The 17472-nt window shown below is 40.4% G+C and overlaps 2 protein-coding genes across 5 annotated transcripts in view; one reads left to right on the top strand and one right to left on the bottom strand.

Moving 5' to 3' along the window:
* LOC143024124 (C-type lectin mannose-binding isoform-like) overlaps window positions 1–3895 on the bottom strand; it is a 96457-nt gene extending 92562 nt beyond the window's left edge. Inside the window, exon 1 of one of the 4 annotated variants that reach the window (XR_012966264.1) lies at window positions 2312–3895. The gene's annotated coding sequence lies outside the window, so the exon portion shown is untranslated. The remainder of the gene's footprint in view (window positions 1–2311) is intronic. The other 3 variants (XM_076182904.1, XM_076182903.1, XM_076182902.1) reach the window with 3 other exon arrangements.
* A 7926-nt stretch (window positions 3896–11821) lies between these two features.
* On the top strand, window positions 11822–15594 carry LOC143024130 (uncharacterized; the record flags this gene model as incomplete). Its single annotated transcript, XM_076182911.1, has 3 exons — window positions 11822–12292; window positions 13041–13085; window positions 13126–15594. Coding segments are annotated over 3 exons (627 nt in total), but the record flags the coding sequence as incomplete, so codon positions are not given.
* Between the last annotated feature and the right edge of the window lie 1878 nt (window positions 15595–17472).

Here is a 17472-nt window from a genome sequence, read left to right as displayed (position 1 = left end):
CCAAATTTGTGTATGTCTAGGATATATGCGATATGCGAAATATCAAAATGTAAGCTTATTAATATCAGAGACAAACGCCATGTTTACTATGTCTGTTTATAACGGACTGAGTTTTAGACAAAGGCTGTATAAACATTGACTAATCATTTGTGTGTGTGTTAGTCGCTGATAATTATAGTTTGTACATTCTATTTTGGCATCACGCATATATAATAGTTATTCAAACAATTTTAGCAAATTTAGAAAATATGATTCCTCAGCACCGGTGATATTTGTGGTTAACCGTGAATGAGCCATTGCCGGGGGGGATAACATTTGCCATAACTGGGCTGTATCTGTATATAAATGGCTGCGTTAAGGGAATCCCAAAAAGGCCCAGAACCGGCGCGTTGTGGCCCAGTTATGGCTGCCGTAACCGGCCTGTTATTGGACTTGAACCGGCTCCATTAAGGAAAACCTGAAAGGGGCCAGAACACTGCCGATGCCATTAAGGTTCCAAAACGGTACCGTTACGGCATAATGGCAAGCCTGAATAGGCCCACTTTTGGCTAAGAGGGAAACCAGAAATGGGCATAAAGTGGGCCATTTCGGGCATGTTTACTGGGTATTATATAATTATTATACACAAAATCATACAGCACATTATGATTATGAAGGAATCTGATTCTGTTAAATATGCTTTTGATCCAATTTTTATGGGGAACATGCAGATTTAGGTGAAGCAAGGGAATTATCCTAATGAAGACCACATGCCCTTATTATAATTGACATAAAATATCAATGTTGACACCATTACTATAACTATTATTATAATTATATAGAATTATTCACAAAATACATATTTCTGCATTGTGTATTACTTTTACATGTCGTAAGCCAAATCAGTGTACTATTCTTATTTTTCTTCCTATATTCAGTATCTGAATCATGACTATAAATGTATATATGAATTGATCGACTAAGCAATCAACTGGTACTCCATTTGTATACAATTTAGTTCCATAAATAGCTAGGTCAATATGAAAATGGAATTCCTGATATTTGAGCTGAAGTAGTTCTCATGGGATGGAAAAAGTCGCTATGAGTATAATGCAATTTGATTTATCCATCTAGCTGTCCTAGTTCTCGAGATATTGCATTTTGAATGGAATTAAATCGGGCCTATTTTGTCCGAGGAAATCGGGCCGAAACGTGCGGTCTGACTGATCGCCGATCAAACGTAAACAATGACGGTTTTTACTGACAGGCACAATTTTATATAAAAAATTAGCATATGGTTGCATTATTTGACCTATTTTCTATAAGATGTGTGATTTCCATGTAATTTGATCATATAATTACGTTTTTATCCTCTGCAAAATTACCCACCACAGCTACGAATACCGTAAAATTACATGAAAATCACACATTTTAAAGAAAATAATTTGAATAATTCAATTATATGCAAGGTATTACGCTAATAACCCAATAGTAACAAACTTAATAGTGTAGTTTGATCCATACCACCAGTGATCATAGATAGCGGGCAGGACGAATCGTAGCTGTGGTCCGTAATATTACGGAGGATGAAAACGTAACTTCTCTTCGATCAAATTACATGAAAATCACACATTTTAAAGGAAATATTTAAAATAATTCAACTATAAGTCTATTACACTAATAACATAATAGTAAGAAACTTAATAGAGTGAAGTTTGGTCCATATCACCAGTGATAGATAAGATGGCGGGATGGATGTTGATGTTGTTATCCGATAATCCGACCCGATAGAAAAAAAAACTAATTTTAAACAACCAATTTCTCAGCTCTACCGTAACATACTGACTTTATTTTGGTATTAGAATAATCCACGATACTAGTAGTTTTTGGTTAATTATGGTCAGTTGCCCGCACGATAAATTTGTTAGCTCATTTTTTACGTTGAAACATATACCAATTTTTGATCTACTGCTGAATGCAGGCCACCATGTTTATCTAATGTTTTTATTGACCGACATGTAACTGATGATGTGAATGTTTGAAATTTATTACGATCGTAGTAAATACACTCGCACAACATTTTTATTAATTAAATTTTCCGCGGTATGTAAATTTGGCCGTTTGAACGGCGTGCGCATAAAATGACGCGCTATTGTGCTCGTCATCGACGGTGGCGCCTCTGGTGGTGTTTGACCTACCTATATGAATTGATCGACTAAGCAATCAACTGGTACTCCATTTGTATACAATTTAGTTCCATAAATTTTCAGTTTAGTTGATACTTATTCAACTTTCCGGTAGCTATTGTTGATGTCACTACAGTATTTCTTACTTCTGTTATATCCGGGGGGAAGGTTCTCAATCTTTATGCTAGGATATTTGTAACATTTTCTTTCCATTTTGAATAATATAGTACCCTCCCACCATCCACTTCACGTCTAACACTCGACTTCGCCCACTGTGTTTCAATGCGCAATCGCATTTCCTAAAAATGCAACGTTTGATATATGAAATTAAATATTTCATAAATAGTTTTCTCTGTGAAAAAATACTTGGAAAAATAAGAAGAGTTATTTTTGAAACTGAAAAACATAGCGTGAGAGAAAGTAAAATAATATGTATGTGTATACACACACACACGCGCGCGCGCACACACACACATGGGCTGATTGTGCCTTCCTAGACTTGCAAAAAGCTTTTGACAAAGTACCACACAGAAAATTAAAAAAAAAAAAAAAAAAAAAATGGAACACATAGGAGGAATACAAGGGTTAGAGGATTTCCTGACTGGTAGAAAGATGAGAGTAGTGCTCAGAGAAAAATATTCAGATTGGAAAGAGGTGATCGGTGGAGTACCGCAAGGATCTGTATTGGCACCAATAATGTTTGCTACTTATGTGAATGACATGGACGAGGATGTGAAATGTTACATGAGCTTCTTAGCAGACGACGCCAAACTGTTAGGAAAGTAGAAACTGATAAGGACTGTGAAACACTGCAGGAAGACCTGAATAAGGTATGGAACTGGAGTCAGAAATGGGAAGTGGACTTTAATACTAAGAAGTGTAGCATAATGGAGTTTGGAAAAAGCAAAAATAGAATATCAGGAAAATATACAATTGGAACCAAGGAAGTAAAGAAGGTAGGATCCGAAAAAGATTTGGGGGCAATTATCACAAACGACTTATCCTATGACAAACAGATTAACAAAATTTCGGGGAGGCTTACAACTTGCTAAGATTAATAAAAGTGGCATTTGCATACTTGGACGAAAACATGAAAAAAAAATATTGGTTACATTAACAAGGCCTAGACTAGAGTATGCGGCGACATTGTGGTCACCCAGTACCAAAAAGAATATAAAGAAAATAGAAAAAATCCAGAGAGCAGCAACAAAAATGGCACTTGCACTTGCAAACCTATCATATGAGGAGAGATTGGCTAAACTGGAGTTACCGACGCTGGAGCAAAGAAGAGAGAGAGGTGACCTACTGACCATCTACAGAATCATGAAAGGCACAGAGATACTTGATAGAGAAGATTACTAAACTGGGACAAGAGAAACACAAGAGGACATGGGGAAAAAAAAAACATAGCTACAGAAGAGAAATGAAGAAAAACAGTTTTCCACATAGAATAGTGGACACTTGGAACAAACAGGAGCTTCAGCTTAGATTGGGATGCAAAATTAATCGAAAGACCTGTAGATCAGATGTGGGAAATATTTCAAAATACGCTCACTAAGATGATTCAAACTTACATTCCTTTTAAGGACAGACGTCCCCCAAATCAGGCTCGCCCAAAGTGGCTCGACAAGGAAACTGAAAAAGTATTGCTAAAAAGAGACAGGCTTATAAGAAATATAAGTGCTCGGGTGCATCTAATGACTATGAAAGTTATGTGTCAATACAGAGAGATTTAAAAAAGACAATAAGAAAAAGAAAACGACAATACGAAATAAACATCGCTGATAAATCCAAAGAGAATCCCAAAGAATTCTATAGTCACATTAGAGATAAAAAGTTTGTTAGGAATCACATTGGTCCACTATTATCTGCTGACGGTCAACTTGATTATTCAAATGAAGGAATGTGTGATATCTTAAACAATTATTTTAGCTCGGTATTCGTAAACGAAACACCTCAAAGTGAATTCCAAACTGAAACGTGTGAAAAGTCTAGGGTAAACTTACTCACTACGGTAAATATAACAAAAGAAAAAATTAAAAGGTGTATAGATAAACTCAAAGTTAATAAAACACCAGGGCCTGACGGTTGGCATCCAAGAATATTAAAGGAAATGAAAAATGAGATTGTTGTTCCATTAGAAACTATTTTCAAGAAATCCATCATATCCGGAGATGTCCCACGAGAATGGAAGCTTCTATATGGAAAAATGTTACAAGTGGAGTTCCTCAGGGTTCCGTTCTTGGACCACTTCTATTCATAGTATATATAAATGATATAGACCATGGACTAAAATCTACTGTTTCCAAATTTGCTGATGTTACAAAACTGTGCGGAGTGGCAAATGATCACTCAAACCAATTACATATTCAAGAAGATTTAGATCAATTACAGCAATGGTTTGAAAAGTGGCTAATGAAATTTAACACAAGTAAATGCAAGGTAATGCACATAGGTAAAAATAACAGTAAGTACGATGACAAGTTATTTGGAAATTCGTTAACAAAAGTGGATAGTGAAAAAGATCTCGGCGTAATTATCAGTAACAACCTCAAATCATCCAAGCAGTGTATTTCAGCCTCTGAGAAAGCAAGTAAGATTCTAGGACTGATTGCGCGATCTTTTGACTTCAAAAGTCCATCACTCATTAACAAGCTATATAAATCGTTAGTTCGTCCACATTTGGAATATGCTGTTTCCGTATGATCACCGAATCACATTAAAGACATTGACAGATTGGAAAAAATACAACGGTGAGCCACAAAACTGATTTCAAATATCAAAAATAAATCATACGAAAATCGACTAAAACATATGAATCTGTTTTCCCTAAAAAGGCGTAGACTCAAAGGTGACTTGATACAGGTCTTTAAAATTCTAAAGGGAATTGACATCAAAAGTGACAAAATTTTCACATTGAATGAGAATCAGACAAGAAACAATGGTCTCAAACTGTCCGGAAATAGATTCAATTTGGAAGTGGGTAGAAACAACTTTGCCAACCGTGTAGTTAATGAATGGAATAAACTTCCTGCAGAGGCAGTGCAATGTAGTTCAGTTCGAAGCTTTAAAAATCATTTAGATAAACACCTAAGCAAGATGCTGTAATGATTATTATTTATTCTATATTATTTGTTTTTGTTTTATCATTTGTCTGATTCTCATTTATTAGGTAGTTATATGTCAATTTATTATCATTTATTATTTACCTGTTTGTTTGTTGTTTGACTGTACCTATGCGTTTATTTATGTATTTCATTTGATAATTACATTATTATAGTTTTTATTTATTTATTCATTATTATTATGATTTTTTCGCATCCGACCTAGATATGGACCAAAATGGCTCCTGTCGGCATACTCCGCCTTTGTAACCCTTTGTATATATATATATATATATATATATATATATATATATATATATATATATATATATATATATATATATTGTGTGTTCGCGCTTACGATTATTACAGCTACTAATTTTGCAGTACATTACTGATACTATACTCCTATTTATATCCTATTTTGATACTACCACAACCACTATTACTATCACTGCTATTACTTTTGCAACTACTATTACTGTTGCTGGTACTACTAGTGCTACTACTATACACCTGTTATTCTTGATCATAATATCAATCTGTGTCATGAGCAAGTTTCTACCCGAGAGTGATCCTGCCCTACGGAAAATCAAGGAAGTTGGGCGCAGGAGATTTTGGATTAATAAGTGCTCGTAAAGGAGCGTCCCTCAAGGGGCTAAGTCGCCGACGAAGAGAGTCTCCAAGAGAAGAATGGCCTGGGCAGCCATGAAGGGACCGGCGCACCCCGATTCCGACTTCGAGGGCAAGAGTCGAAGTCCCTCACTACGAAGACTTGGCTTGGGCAGCCATAGAAGGGACCGACGCTCCCCGTGACTGACTGACTGTAAGGACGAACGGGCTTTTTCTTATATGGGCTGAAATTGAATGGGCTAATGCTTAAGCGACAAGGGCAACGAAAAGATGTTCTGGGCTTTGATAAACGCTTTAAGGGCTTATTAAATAGGCTTCGTTACATAAAAGACATTGATATGTCTTCTTATGGGCACCAAGAAAGAAATATGCTATTATACAAATGGGCTAACGGGCATGGAAAATAGCCTCTTGTGCTATGAAGAGAAAAATTGGGCTCCTGAAATGTTTTTGGGCTTATTGAACGGGCTTTGTAAAGTTTGCTCATGACTACTTGGGCTAATAGGAATAGTTGCGGGCCAGGAAGAGCCTTGTCAACAAATCGCCGGAATTGATTTGGGCTTCATTGGGCTAAGTTCCCTCAGCTGAATAAAATAATCTGTGTTTACATTAAAAGATAAAAAACCTTGAGTGACATTCGTCCAGTGAGTTCGTTTAACAAATCCTTTTGACTTATGTAAGCTTCTTAGTTGTTTAGAATAATTTGGTGAGAGGCAAAAAATAAACATATAAAAATAATTGAGACACTAGATTGATTTTTCAGAATTGAGGCTTACAGACTGCAGTCATGTTATTTTATCAATAACCTTGGCACCCACCCATCCACCGTCACTTCGGCAGCGAGGTGATTAATACCGTGACTTGGCACATGAAGCCAACAAATCTCAGTGGCCCCCAACTGAGATGTCATTCTTGCTGACGCCAGACGATTTTATTAAGCTATAAGAAATGAAGTAGGAGAATATTCTACTTGTGAGACTCCATTCATTTTGACAAATCTAATGCAGTGGATTTCGTCAGTTTGAAATATGTGCTTACGTATATGAATTACAAAGGGTATGTAAAACTATTTCCAAATTTTTCTTATGGAAAAAATGCCTCATTCACGAAGTCTCCTCGAAGTGCTCCAACAATCTCGAAGTACCTAGAGACTTTTGTCAGTGACCAAAGGTCTTGGAAAAAACGAGCCATTCTTTTTAATGCCATTTTTGCATAGAGTATTGGAAATGCCCAGACACTCGTAGTGCCCAGGAAGTCTTTCCTGTTCCCAAGAGCTAATGAAGAATCAAGAAAATTTTGTCAGTGCCCAGAGCTTTTCGAAGTGCCTAGATATTCCTTTTGAATACCCTTTCCGGAGGCAACACACAAAGTACTCAGACTTTCTCCAAGTACCCAGAAAACGTTTTCAGTGATCAAACATTTTACTTGCCAACAAACTCGTAAAAAGAATATCCAGTTTTTTCCCTCCGTTTTTTTTCATGAAATAATGGAAGTGCCCAGGCTGCATTTTCAAAGCACACAGAAATTCTCCTCAATACCCAGGAGGTCTTAATGAACTCAGAAACTTTCGTCAGTGTCCAGAACCTTCCAGTGTCCAGACACTCTTTTCAATGCCCTTTTCATACCTGAAGTACTCGGACACACTTTTAATTAGCCAGAACCTCTTTCCAGCGTCCAACAGATCTCGAAGAACCCAGAAACTCTTTTCCATGCTAAGGAACTCTTAAAGTGCGTAGAAACTCCTCGTTCAGAAACCACTTTTGAGTGGGATACTGGAGGTTCCCATACACTCTTGTCGTTGCCCAGGAACTGGAAAAGGACCCAGAAACTCTTGTCTGAATCTAGAACGTTTCAAGATGCCCTTTGTCGCGTCTCCTATACATATAAGCACTTTGCTCAAATAACCTTCGAATTACTGGAGTACTCTGGTGTAAATTTTCAGTGTTCAAAAAAAGTCCTAAGATACCCAGAAGATCTTCCCTGTCACATTTGTGTATAGAATAATCAGAAATTCTTTTGTGGGGACCTCAGAGCCCTTCCTCCACTCCCGACATGGGCTCACAGCAGTCGCAGGTTCTGCGGGTGCTGCTGATGCCGGAGGTCAGGCCTCCCTCCTCCACGTCCGTCATTGGCTCACAGCAGTCACAGGCAACACGTGCTGCTGCTGCTGCTGCTGCCGCCGCCGGAGGGCGGGACTTCCAGGCGCTTTCTCTTAGCACCGGCTGCCTTATTATTGGCTTCCTTTCTTTTGAAAGGCAGTCTCCTGTTCCTTGGGTTCTTCCTTGGGCGAAGTTCCACCAACCGCCAAGTCCGGACGGTTTTTTATCTTGTAGATGATGGTGATCTTCATGGTTGATGCGTTTTGGCATTTTGAAGAGTCCTCCTGGACAAACTTCGAGTCGCCCTTCGCCAGACGCGAGGCTCCCCCTCTTCGAAGGCGGACGAGACAGATTTGCAAAATTGTGCCGACCATGACGGAAAGAACGAAAATGCATTTCTCGAACCCCTATCATCATTTGCCTCCATATATATGTTTGTATACACACACACACACACACACACACACACACACACACACACACACACACACACACACACACACACACACACACACACACACACACACACACACACATACATATATATATATATACATTCATACATGCATATATATACATATATGCATATGTATATACATACATTCATACATGCATATATATATATATATATATATATATATATATATGCAAATGTATATACATATATACATATATATATGCCAATGTATTCCTTAACAAACTATTAATTTCTTGAATTTCCAAGTCTGGTGAAGATACCATGCAGAGTAATTGGTTTACTGCCAACCCCGATTAACTGTTTCGTTCACGCACTCGGCTTTTACTTTATATTCTGACCATTGGCAATATGCCTATACTAACCATGCAAACTTCAATTACAAGTTTAAGTCACATGAGAAGTGGTGGAATTGATGTAAATAATACTTTGGGGAAACAACACTGTTCTGTAAGGTAACCATCACAAGGAGGGAGGCGTATATCCCAGGACAGTAACACGACAGAAGAGCGACAGCGTGAAGTGAAAAAAGCAATAGGTCTTGCAGAAAAACTGGGGCGTGAGACGCCTTTGAGAAAAGGTGACCTAATTGGAAATATTACATAGAAAGGCGACAAATGAAGAAACTGGAAATAGACTGTTGCGCGGCGCCATAATTAGGAATTCGCGTAATTAGTTTCCTTGTGAGACACTCTGACACTTCAGGAGCAGTGACAGGGTGAAGGCGAGTATATCAACAGGAGTTCGCAAAGGAGGAAAAGATGGAGGAAGAGGAGGACGGGAAGGAGGAAGAGAGGAGTTGGGGAAGAAACGTAGGAGATTCAAATGGTGGTGAGGAGGAACGGGGGAAATGGAAAGAGATAGAAGAGGTAGAAGAAGAAAAGATGGAGGAAGAGGAGGACGGGAAGGAGGAAGAGAGGAGTTGTGGAAGAAACGTAGGAGATTCAAATGGTGGTGAGGAGGAACGGGGAAATGGAAAGAGAAAGAAGAGGTAGAAGAAAAGGAAGAGAAGAAGGAGAATCAAGAAGAAAAGGAAGAGGGAAAAGAAAATCGAATGAGGGACAGGAGGAAAGAATAAAAAGAGAAGAGTTATAACATAAGGAGGTAACCAGGACATCAAAATACCTGAAGAACAGACTGCGAGAAAAAAAGGAAATAAAGGCAGTGCTGAAGGAAATGAAACCAAAGATTATAGAAGAAAAAAAAAGGATAAGAGTTTGGAGTCGTGGAGAGGATGGATCAATCGACGCTAAAGGAGGACGTGCCTGCGATGAAAAGATGAAAGGAAGAAGCGGAAGAGGCAAGCATACAGTAGGTGGTGATGAGGAGGGTGTTCCCCAGGGACGCCTGAAGAAGAAGAACAACTGATATGAGTCAGAAGCACTACAATGTTTTGAAGCTTTGTTTATCTCGGGAGACTTAGTTTATCCCTGACGGCGTGGCATCTGAGAGGAAAAAGGAACTGGAATCTGTGTAATCTTGATATCCGTTTGGTTATATAGTGTCATCGTGAGAGTAGTATCGTTAACACAGTATTGGCTTACAATTAAACTATCTATCTGTATACCAAGAGCTTTTCCACCCCTTATTAAGGAAGTACTTACCTACTCCCACCTATTCCACTCCCCTCCACCACCCTCTCCCCTCTGCAATCTTAGGTCATCATGGATGACGGGTCATCCCTGTATCCCGCTTACTGCCCTCGGTCAGAGGCAATGTAGCGAGACACAGTACATCCACAGCAATGCCGCTTCACTTAATCGGCGAGCCCCTCCTCTCCGTCCCTTTATGCAGAAAAAGAGGAGACGGAGAGAAATTCCTTCGGGCTGCGTCAAAATATCCTTCACACGTAAACACCCCCCCCCCATCACCCGCCCCTCCTTTCTTTGCATAACAGTATCATTTAAACACAGCCACTCCCCACTCATCCCCATCTCAACTTCTCCCTTCCTTGCTCAACAGACATTCCTCTTTTGCTCAACGCCCCTTTCACCCCATCCATCAACCTCATCCTCGGTCGTCCCCTTAAATTGAACCCCTGTGGATCACGAAAATTTGGGAAACAGCTCTGGTTGGAGCTTATACTGATACAGAATTGGCAGAACTCACCTTTTACATTTGGTATTGCCTGACAAAGCTTTACATCTTATTCTCATGGCGTGCGTTCCCAGTGGGTTTCGGTGGAAAAAATATGTTCAGGTTAAAGTATAATACATTTACAAGACATGCTGAACTACCTTTTTGACTTCAGTGGATACAGAATAATAAAGGAATAAGTAAATAAATAAACACAAAATTGGGTCATCCAACAAATGGACTGATTAAGAGATATTACTAAGTATGTCCTAGGTAGTTAGGCTACCCTTACGAATCTTGAAAGCATCAGTATTCTTTCCTGAAAATCTCTTCTCTTTTCTGAGAAAAATAAAAACACCTGTCTTTGGCCACGACGAAAACCTCCTATAGAGCGCGTCACTTTGTCCAAGGGAACCAAGACGGGAGAACATTTTGGAGCGCAACGAGGAGGAAGTGCTATCGGGAGACTCTGCTCCCTCGAGAGAGAGAGAGAGAGAGAGAGAGAGAGAGAGAGAGAGAGAGAGAGAGAGAGAGAGAGAGAGAGAGAGAGAGAGAGAGAGAGAGAGAGAGAGAGAGAGAGAGAGAGAGAGAGAGAGAGAGAGAGAGAGAGAGAGAGAGAGAGAGAGAGAGAGAGAGAGAGAGAGAGAGAGAGAGAGAGAGAGAGAGAGAGAGAGAGAGAGAGAGAGAGAGAGAGAGAGAGAGAGAGAGAGAGAGAGAGAGAGAGAGAGAGAGAGAGAGAGAGAGAGAGAGAGAGAGAGAGAGAGAGAGAGAGAGAGAGAGAGAGAGAGAGAGAGAGAGAGAGAGAGAGAGAGAGAGAGAGAGAGAGAGAGAGAGAGAGAGAGAGAGAGAGAGAGAGAGAGAGAGAGAGAGAGAGAGAGACAGAGAGAGACAGAGAGACAGAGAGAGAGAGAGAGAGAGAGAGAGAGAGAGAGAGAGAGAGAGAGAGAGAGAGAGAGAGAGAGAGAGAGAGAGAGAGAGAGAGAGAGAGAGAGAGAGAGAGACAGAGAGACAGACAGAGAGAGAGAGAGAGAGACAGAGAGACAGACATAGAGAGAGAGAGAGAGAGAGAGAGAGAGAGAGAGAGAGAGAGACAGAGAGAGAGAGAGAGACAGAGAGAGAGAGAGAGAGAGAGAGAGAGAGAGAGAGAGAGAGAGAGAGAGAGAGAGAGAGAGAGAGAGAGAGAGAGAGAGAGAGAGAGAGAGGAGAGAGAAGAGAGAGAGAGAGAGAGAGAGAGAGAGAGAGAGAGAGAGAGAGAGAGAGAGAGAGAGAGAGAGAGAGAGAGAGAGAGAGAGAGAGAGAGAGACAGAGAGAGAGAGAGAGAGAGAGAGAGAGAGAGAGAGAGAGAGAGAGAGAGAGAGAGAGAGAGAGAGAGAGAGAGAGAGAGAGAGAGAGAGAGAGAGAGAGAGAGAGAGAGAGAGAGAGAGAGAGAGAGAGAGAGAGAGACAGAGAGAGAGAGAGAGAGAGAGAGAGAGAGAGAGAGAGAGAGAGAGAGAGAGAGAGAGAGAGAGAGAGAGAGAGAGACAGAGACAGAGAGAGAGAGAGAGAGACAGAGAGAGAGAGAGAGAGAGAGAGAGAGAGAGAGAGAGAGAGAGAGAGAGAGAGAGAGAGAGAGAGAGAGAGAGAGAGAGAGAGAGAGAAAACAAAGAAGAAGAAGAAGAAGAAGAAGAAGAAGAAGAAGAAGAAGAAGAAGAAGAAGAAGAAGAAGAAGAATGCAGGAGATCAAAAGGACGTCGTTCGAAAGTGAGGGCGATGATGGGATTAGCGCCCGAGGAAGGGGAGAGAACGATGGGAGGAAAGGAGAGGAGATAAAAGGACGAGAGAGAAGGAGAAGGAGAGGGAAGGGGAGAAGAGAGTGGAGAAAAGGACGAAGAAGGAAAAGAGAAGGGGAGAGAAGAAGAAAGTAAAGAAGAAAATAAAGAAGAAAAAGGAGAGAAAAGGAGGTGGAGAACAGGAAGAAGAGGGAAAAGGAGAAGAAGAAGAAGAAGAAGAGAAAAGAAGGAGAAAAAGAAGACGGAGGAGGAGGAGGAGACAATAGGAGGAGAAAAAGAAGAAGAAGGAGGAGGAGGAGGAGGACGACATGAAGAATAAAAGTTGGAGAAGGAGAAGAAGAAGAGGAAGTAGAAGATGAAGATGAAGAAGAAGGAAAAACAGAAGAAGAAGAAGAAGACAAAGAAGATGAAGAAGCCAAAGAAGATGAAGAAGAAAAGAGAGTAGGGGAAGGAGAGAATGGGGAATTCAGGGATGGCCAAGAGGTTGGAAGCCACGATGGCCAAAGGTGCTCTAACGTATGCTGTAGTAGGAGCCATGAGAGTGGAGGAAGTCGAGTCAGGCCTGGAAGGGAAGAAGAGGAAGAAGGGGAAACAAGGGCAAAAGAATGATATACACAAAGCAGAAGAAAGTTGTGCTAGAAAGAAAATGGGAAGGGCCAGGTGAAGAAAGGAACATGATAAATGGAGAACCGTGAAGGAGTCAGGAGAATGCATCATAGGGAAAGATGGAGAAGGAAGAGGAGGAGGAGGAGGAGGAGGATAAGGTAAAGAAGAAAAAAGAAGAGGAAGAAGATGATGATGAAGAAAGGGGAGAAAACAAATGAGGAAGAAGGAGAAGAGGAAGAAGAAGAAGAAGAAGAAGAAGAAGGGGGAGGAGGAGGAGGGGAAGAAGAAGAAAGGGTAGAAAAGAAATGAGGAAGAAGGAGAAGAGCGGGAGACAAGAGGGAGAAAGAGTGGTGAAGGGAAGAAGAGGAGGAGGAGGAAGAAGAGAGGCAAGGAGAGGTGGAGGAGGAGGAGGATGCCAAAGGCGAAGGAAGAGACTTGTTGACGCACATGAAGCTGCTTTGGCGGTGGAAGCAAGTGATGATGGGAAAGGGAGAGTGGAATTAGGGTGGAGGAGGAGGAGGAGGAGGAAGAGGAGGAGGGGGAAGAGGAGGAGGTGGGGGAAGAGGAGGAGGTGGGGGAAGAGGAGGAGGAGGAGGGGAAGAGGAGGAGGAGGAGGGGGAAGAGGAGGAGGAGGAGGAGGAGGAGGAGGGGGAAGAGGAGGAGGAGGAGGAGGAGGAGGGGGGAAGAGGAAGAGGAGGAGGAGGAGACCCAAGATCAGGTGGGCATCATCATGGAGAGAGGAAGTCCGGAACCTTTGTTCCCCCCCGTATCCCAGCGGCGGTTCTTAACCTGGGACTCGTTTGGAGTTTCTTCTTAGGGGGGGGGGGGTCACAAAGGATTCGGGAGTAAAATATATTTTCATATGATTTGATTAGACGCTTCGGGGCTTTGACCAGTTTGGTGATTGCTGCAACACTGGTGACCTGACCGACCCACAAGTGCGGTGGCCTACTACAGTAAAGGACATAAGAACATAAGAATAAAGGAGACTGCAAGAGACCATAAGGCCTACACTTATCAACCGCAACGTTAAACAACCGTGAAAATATCAACATTGCCTTTTCACAAGGTTCATCCTTTCAAGATTTCTTAAAGAGATTACGGTAATACCCTCAAGAGTCTCGAGGGGTCATGGGATGAAAAAGATTAAGAATCACTGCCCTATACCGTATCCTCCTATACTTAAAACACCGTTTCACTGTCGCCTACGCACCCCGAAAAAAAAAAAATGAAAAAGAATAAAAAAAAATTATATATAAAAAAAAAAATTAAAAATCAAGCCTGAGGACGGACACAATAAAAAAAAAAAAGTGTCTACGAGTACCGTTGTGATTAAGATCAGCTCCAATGGCATCATCCCACGAAGCTTGGGTAAATTGCCCAAGGGGAGCTGGAATGAAAGGAGAAACTTATCTAAGGGATTATAAGCAATTGTACCTCCACATCGTTTATTAATAGCTTCTTTACTTAATGTTTTGTGTATGTGATTAGGTTGATTGAAATTTGTATATTTAATGTCAGTCAGATGAGTAGAGGAAGATTAATTCGACCGAACATAACAGTGACATGAAGAAGCATTTCTTAAAGAACAAAATTATTCACAAAGAGGAAAAGATAGGAAGGCAGGCTCCTTCAGTCAACCCAGATGCAAAACATAAACAAACAACTTGAAACTTTAGATATTTTATTTTGAAGGACTGCAAACAAATTTCATGATTAGCAATTTCTGCATCCTGGAAAACATAAATAAAAAAAGAAACAAGACACGTCGTATTCAAATGATGAATCATAAAACGCAAATATAAACATGCGCACAAATAAAACACATAAAAACAGAAATACGACACAAATGAACACGCGCATACGTGTGTGTGTGTATGCGAGAGTATATGCATGTGTGTATGCGTGTGTGTGTATCATTCACCATGGTTTTGGATCACGTGTTGGACTCGTGATCGACAGCTATTTCCCTTTCGGAAGAGAGCTCAGAGCTCATATATGACCGATCTATGGGTAATGCTGTGACCTTACACAAACACACCCACCAAACTCCCCGCCCACGAAAGTCAGAGTAACGACCCGAAGCGCAGCGGTACCGAAATAATTTCGGCCCTGGGCAGGATTCGAACCAAGTACTACGGGCACCACCATGCTAGTAGTTCAGCGCTCTACCAACTGCGCCACCGTGTGTGTGTGTGTGTGTGTGTGTGTGTGTGTGTGTGTGTGTGTGTGTGTGTGTGTGTGTGTGTGTGTGTGTGTGTGTGTGTGTGTGTGTGTGTGTGTGTGTGTGTGTGTGTGTGTGTGTGTGTGTGTATGTGTGTGTGTGTGTGTGTGTGATAGAAAGCGCTTACCTAACTACAATAAACTGGGTGAACTATACTCTGACGCCTTATCTATACGCCCATATAGGTTTCATTTAATTCACACTATCCGACTTCCATTCATTTTTCCACGTTGCTCTATGAATGAATGCATCATTCTGGAAAACTGTATTTCTTAATTTTGATATATTTTTTCGATTACAATTTTTCCCGTATTCACGTATCCTATAAAGGTCTTGTAACAACATAAAATCGTCTCCTAATCTTATCGTTACCTTGGTATTATCACAATGCATAATCTAATTAAGTTAATGATAATGGTGGTAGGTAGTGGTAATTCATGTTTCTTCAGTTCTTCTTCAAATTACACCAATAAATAAAAAAACGGGTACACTGGTTATATAACGAAATAAAATCACACCTTATTAATGTAAAATCGTAATTTAATTTAGGTTTTAAAACTTATTAACTAAGTCAACATTGTTCTTAATGTGACTACTAGAGATGGAACCAACAAGAGGACTTAGAATGGACACAAGTTACTCAGATATAATTTATGACTGGCGGATCCTGTGGAACAATTAATGGGTCTCACTGGGTTATCGGGCTTGTAATAGAATCCAGTCTGACTAAAGATACATTTGTCAACAGCTTAAACGTCAAAGAATGTACAAGCTTGATCATTTTGTTGTTCAAAAAGTGGTGGCGGCCCAAACGCCCGCTGCCGCGAACGGTATCGCTAGATCATGAGAAAGACTCCCTCCCTCTCAACCTTTCCCAGTTCCCACTTTGTACGTATATATTCATGTTTGTATCATCATTGCATGTACCCTGAAAATGTCTAAATAGACGAAAGCGCTCGGTCATCATTTTATTATTTTTCTTGGTGTTTTTCCACACACACACAAGATTTTAAGAACAAATTTAATGTTGAAAGATACAAAGACGGATCACCACGAGCATAGCTCCCTTTCCGTATAATACTATTAGGTAAATACATACATACACACACATATATATATATATATTGTCACAACCTTCGGGGTTGTGACACACCATCCATTCCCAAATTCCACGTCTGTTTCCAAACCATAATTTGTAAATACTTTCGTTCAAGGACCTAGCCGATACAGTAGGCAGTAGCCGTTACAGTAGTTGTATTTTCGTTCCTATAAGTTGTCATCTCCTCTATTCTGTGAAATGACCAGAATTCTTAGAATCTTTAACAACTACTTGTTATTTTACTCGCCATTATTCTTATTATCTGTATCTCCAATTTGGCCATTGGTTATGAATCATTAACGAGTTTAAAGAATTGTCTATTCATAGGAATGTCCCGCCCTTTGTACACGATACCCATTGATGACGAAATACGGATATGTCACGAATGTTTAAGGGTTGAACCTGGAGTATGTCACCCTTGTGAATTTAATGTTCCACCAGGTAATTATAAATTGGTGTCTTGTGTACAAATTAACATTTCAACTAAGCATCACCTTATGAATCTGTTTCAACGGTTTGAAATTTCAATCCCTGCGCACTTGCCACCTCTCATATAAGATAAGTAATTAGGTTAACTACTTAGGTTAGTTAGGATTTATAATCCTCTCTCGTCTCTAGTGATTGTCTTAAAGGGATTGCTAGAGATGAATCGACTCCTACAGACTCATTACACACCGTACCCTTCGGAGGCAATGATTTGAAACTATAAAACTTGGCAACATTGCGCGATTTACCCGCGCGCCGTGACCATCACCGACGAGTTTAGTTCGACAAGAAGCTAGAGAGAGGCGAGTAGTGCTTACGCGACAAAACTTACATTGACCACATGTAATGGTTGTAGGAACATTCCATTATACTTTTGACTCATGTGAGAGTTGCACTATTGTAAACTGTGGGAGGTGATGAGTTTATGGCGTGTGAATCGGATTTGATCGGTCTCTTTGAGTGAGTTGACTGTAGTGGCGTCATCCTGCGAGCTGTGAATCTGGTCCCAGCAATCATACCCACCATGATGAGGCGTTCTCATGTATCCGGCTTTATCGAACACATCCGTGAAGATTGGAACCTATGGGACTTATCTATGTGTTATGTTACATGTTTTCCAAGTGGATTAACTGTGGAATTCTGTTTGGACACTCTGAATATGATATTTACTTAATGTGAATCATTAGATTTTTGTCTCATGTTTTCTAAGTGGATTAACTGTGGAATTCTGTTTGGA

Source organism: Oratosquilla oratoria, unplaced genomic scaffold (assembly GCF_046742065.1).
Source record: "Oratosquilla oratoria isolate Oo_2021 unplaced genomic scaffold, ASM4674206v1 SCAFFOLD94, whole genome shotgun sequence".
In the NCBI taxonomy this organism is placed as follows: Eukaryota; Metazoa; Arthropoda; class Malacostraca; order Stomatopoda; family Squillidae; genus Oratosquilla; species Oratosquilla oratoria.
Note: the sequence above shows the minus strand (reverse complement) of the source record. Positions and strands in the feature narration are given on the sequence as shown.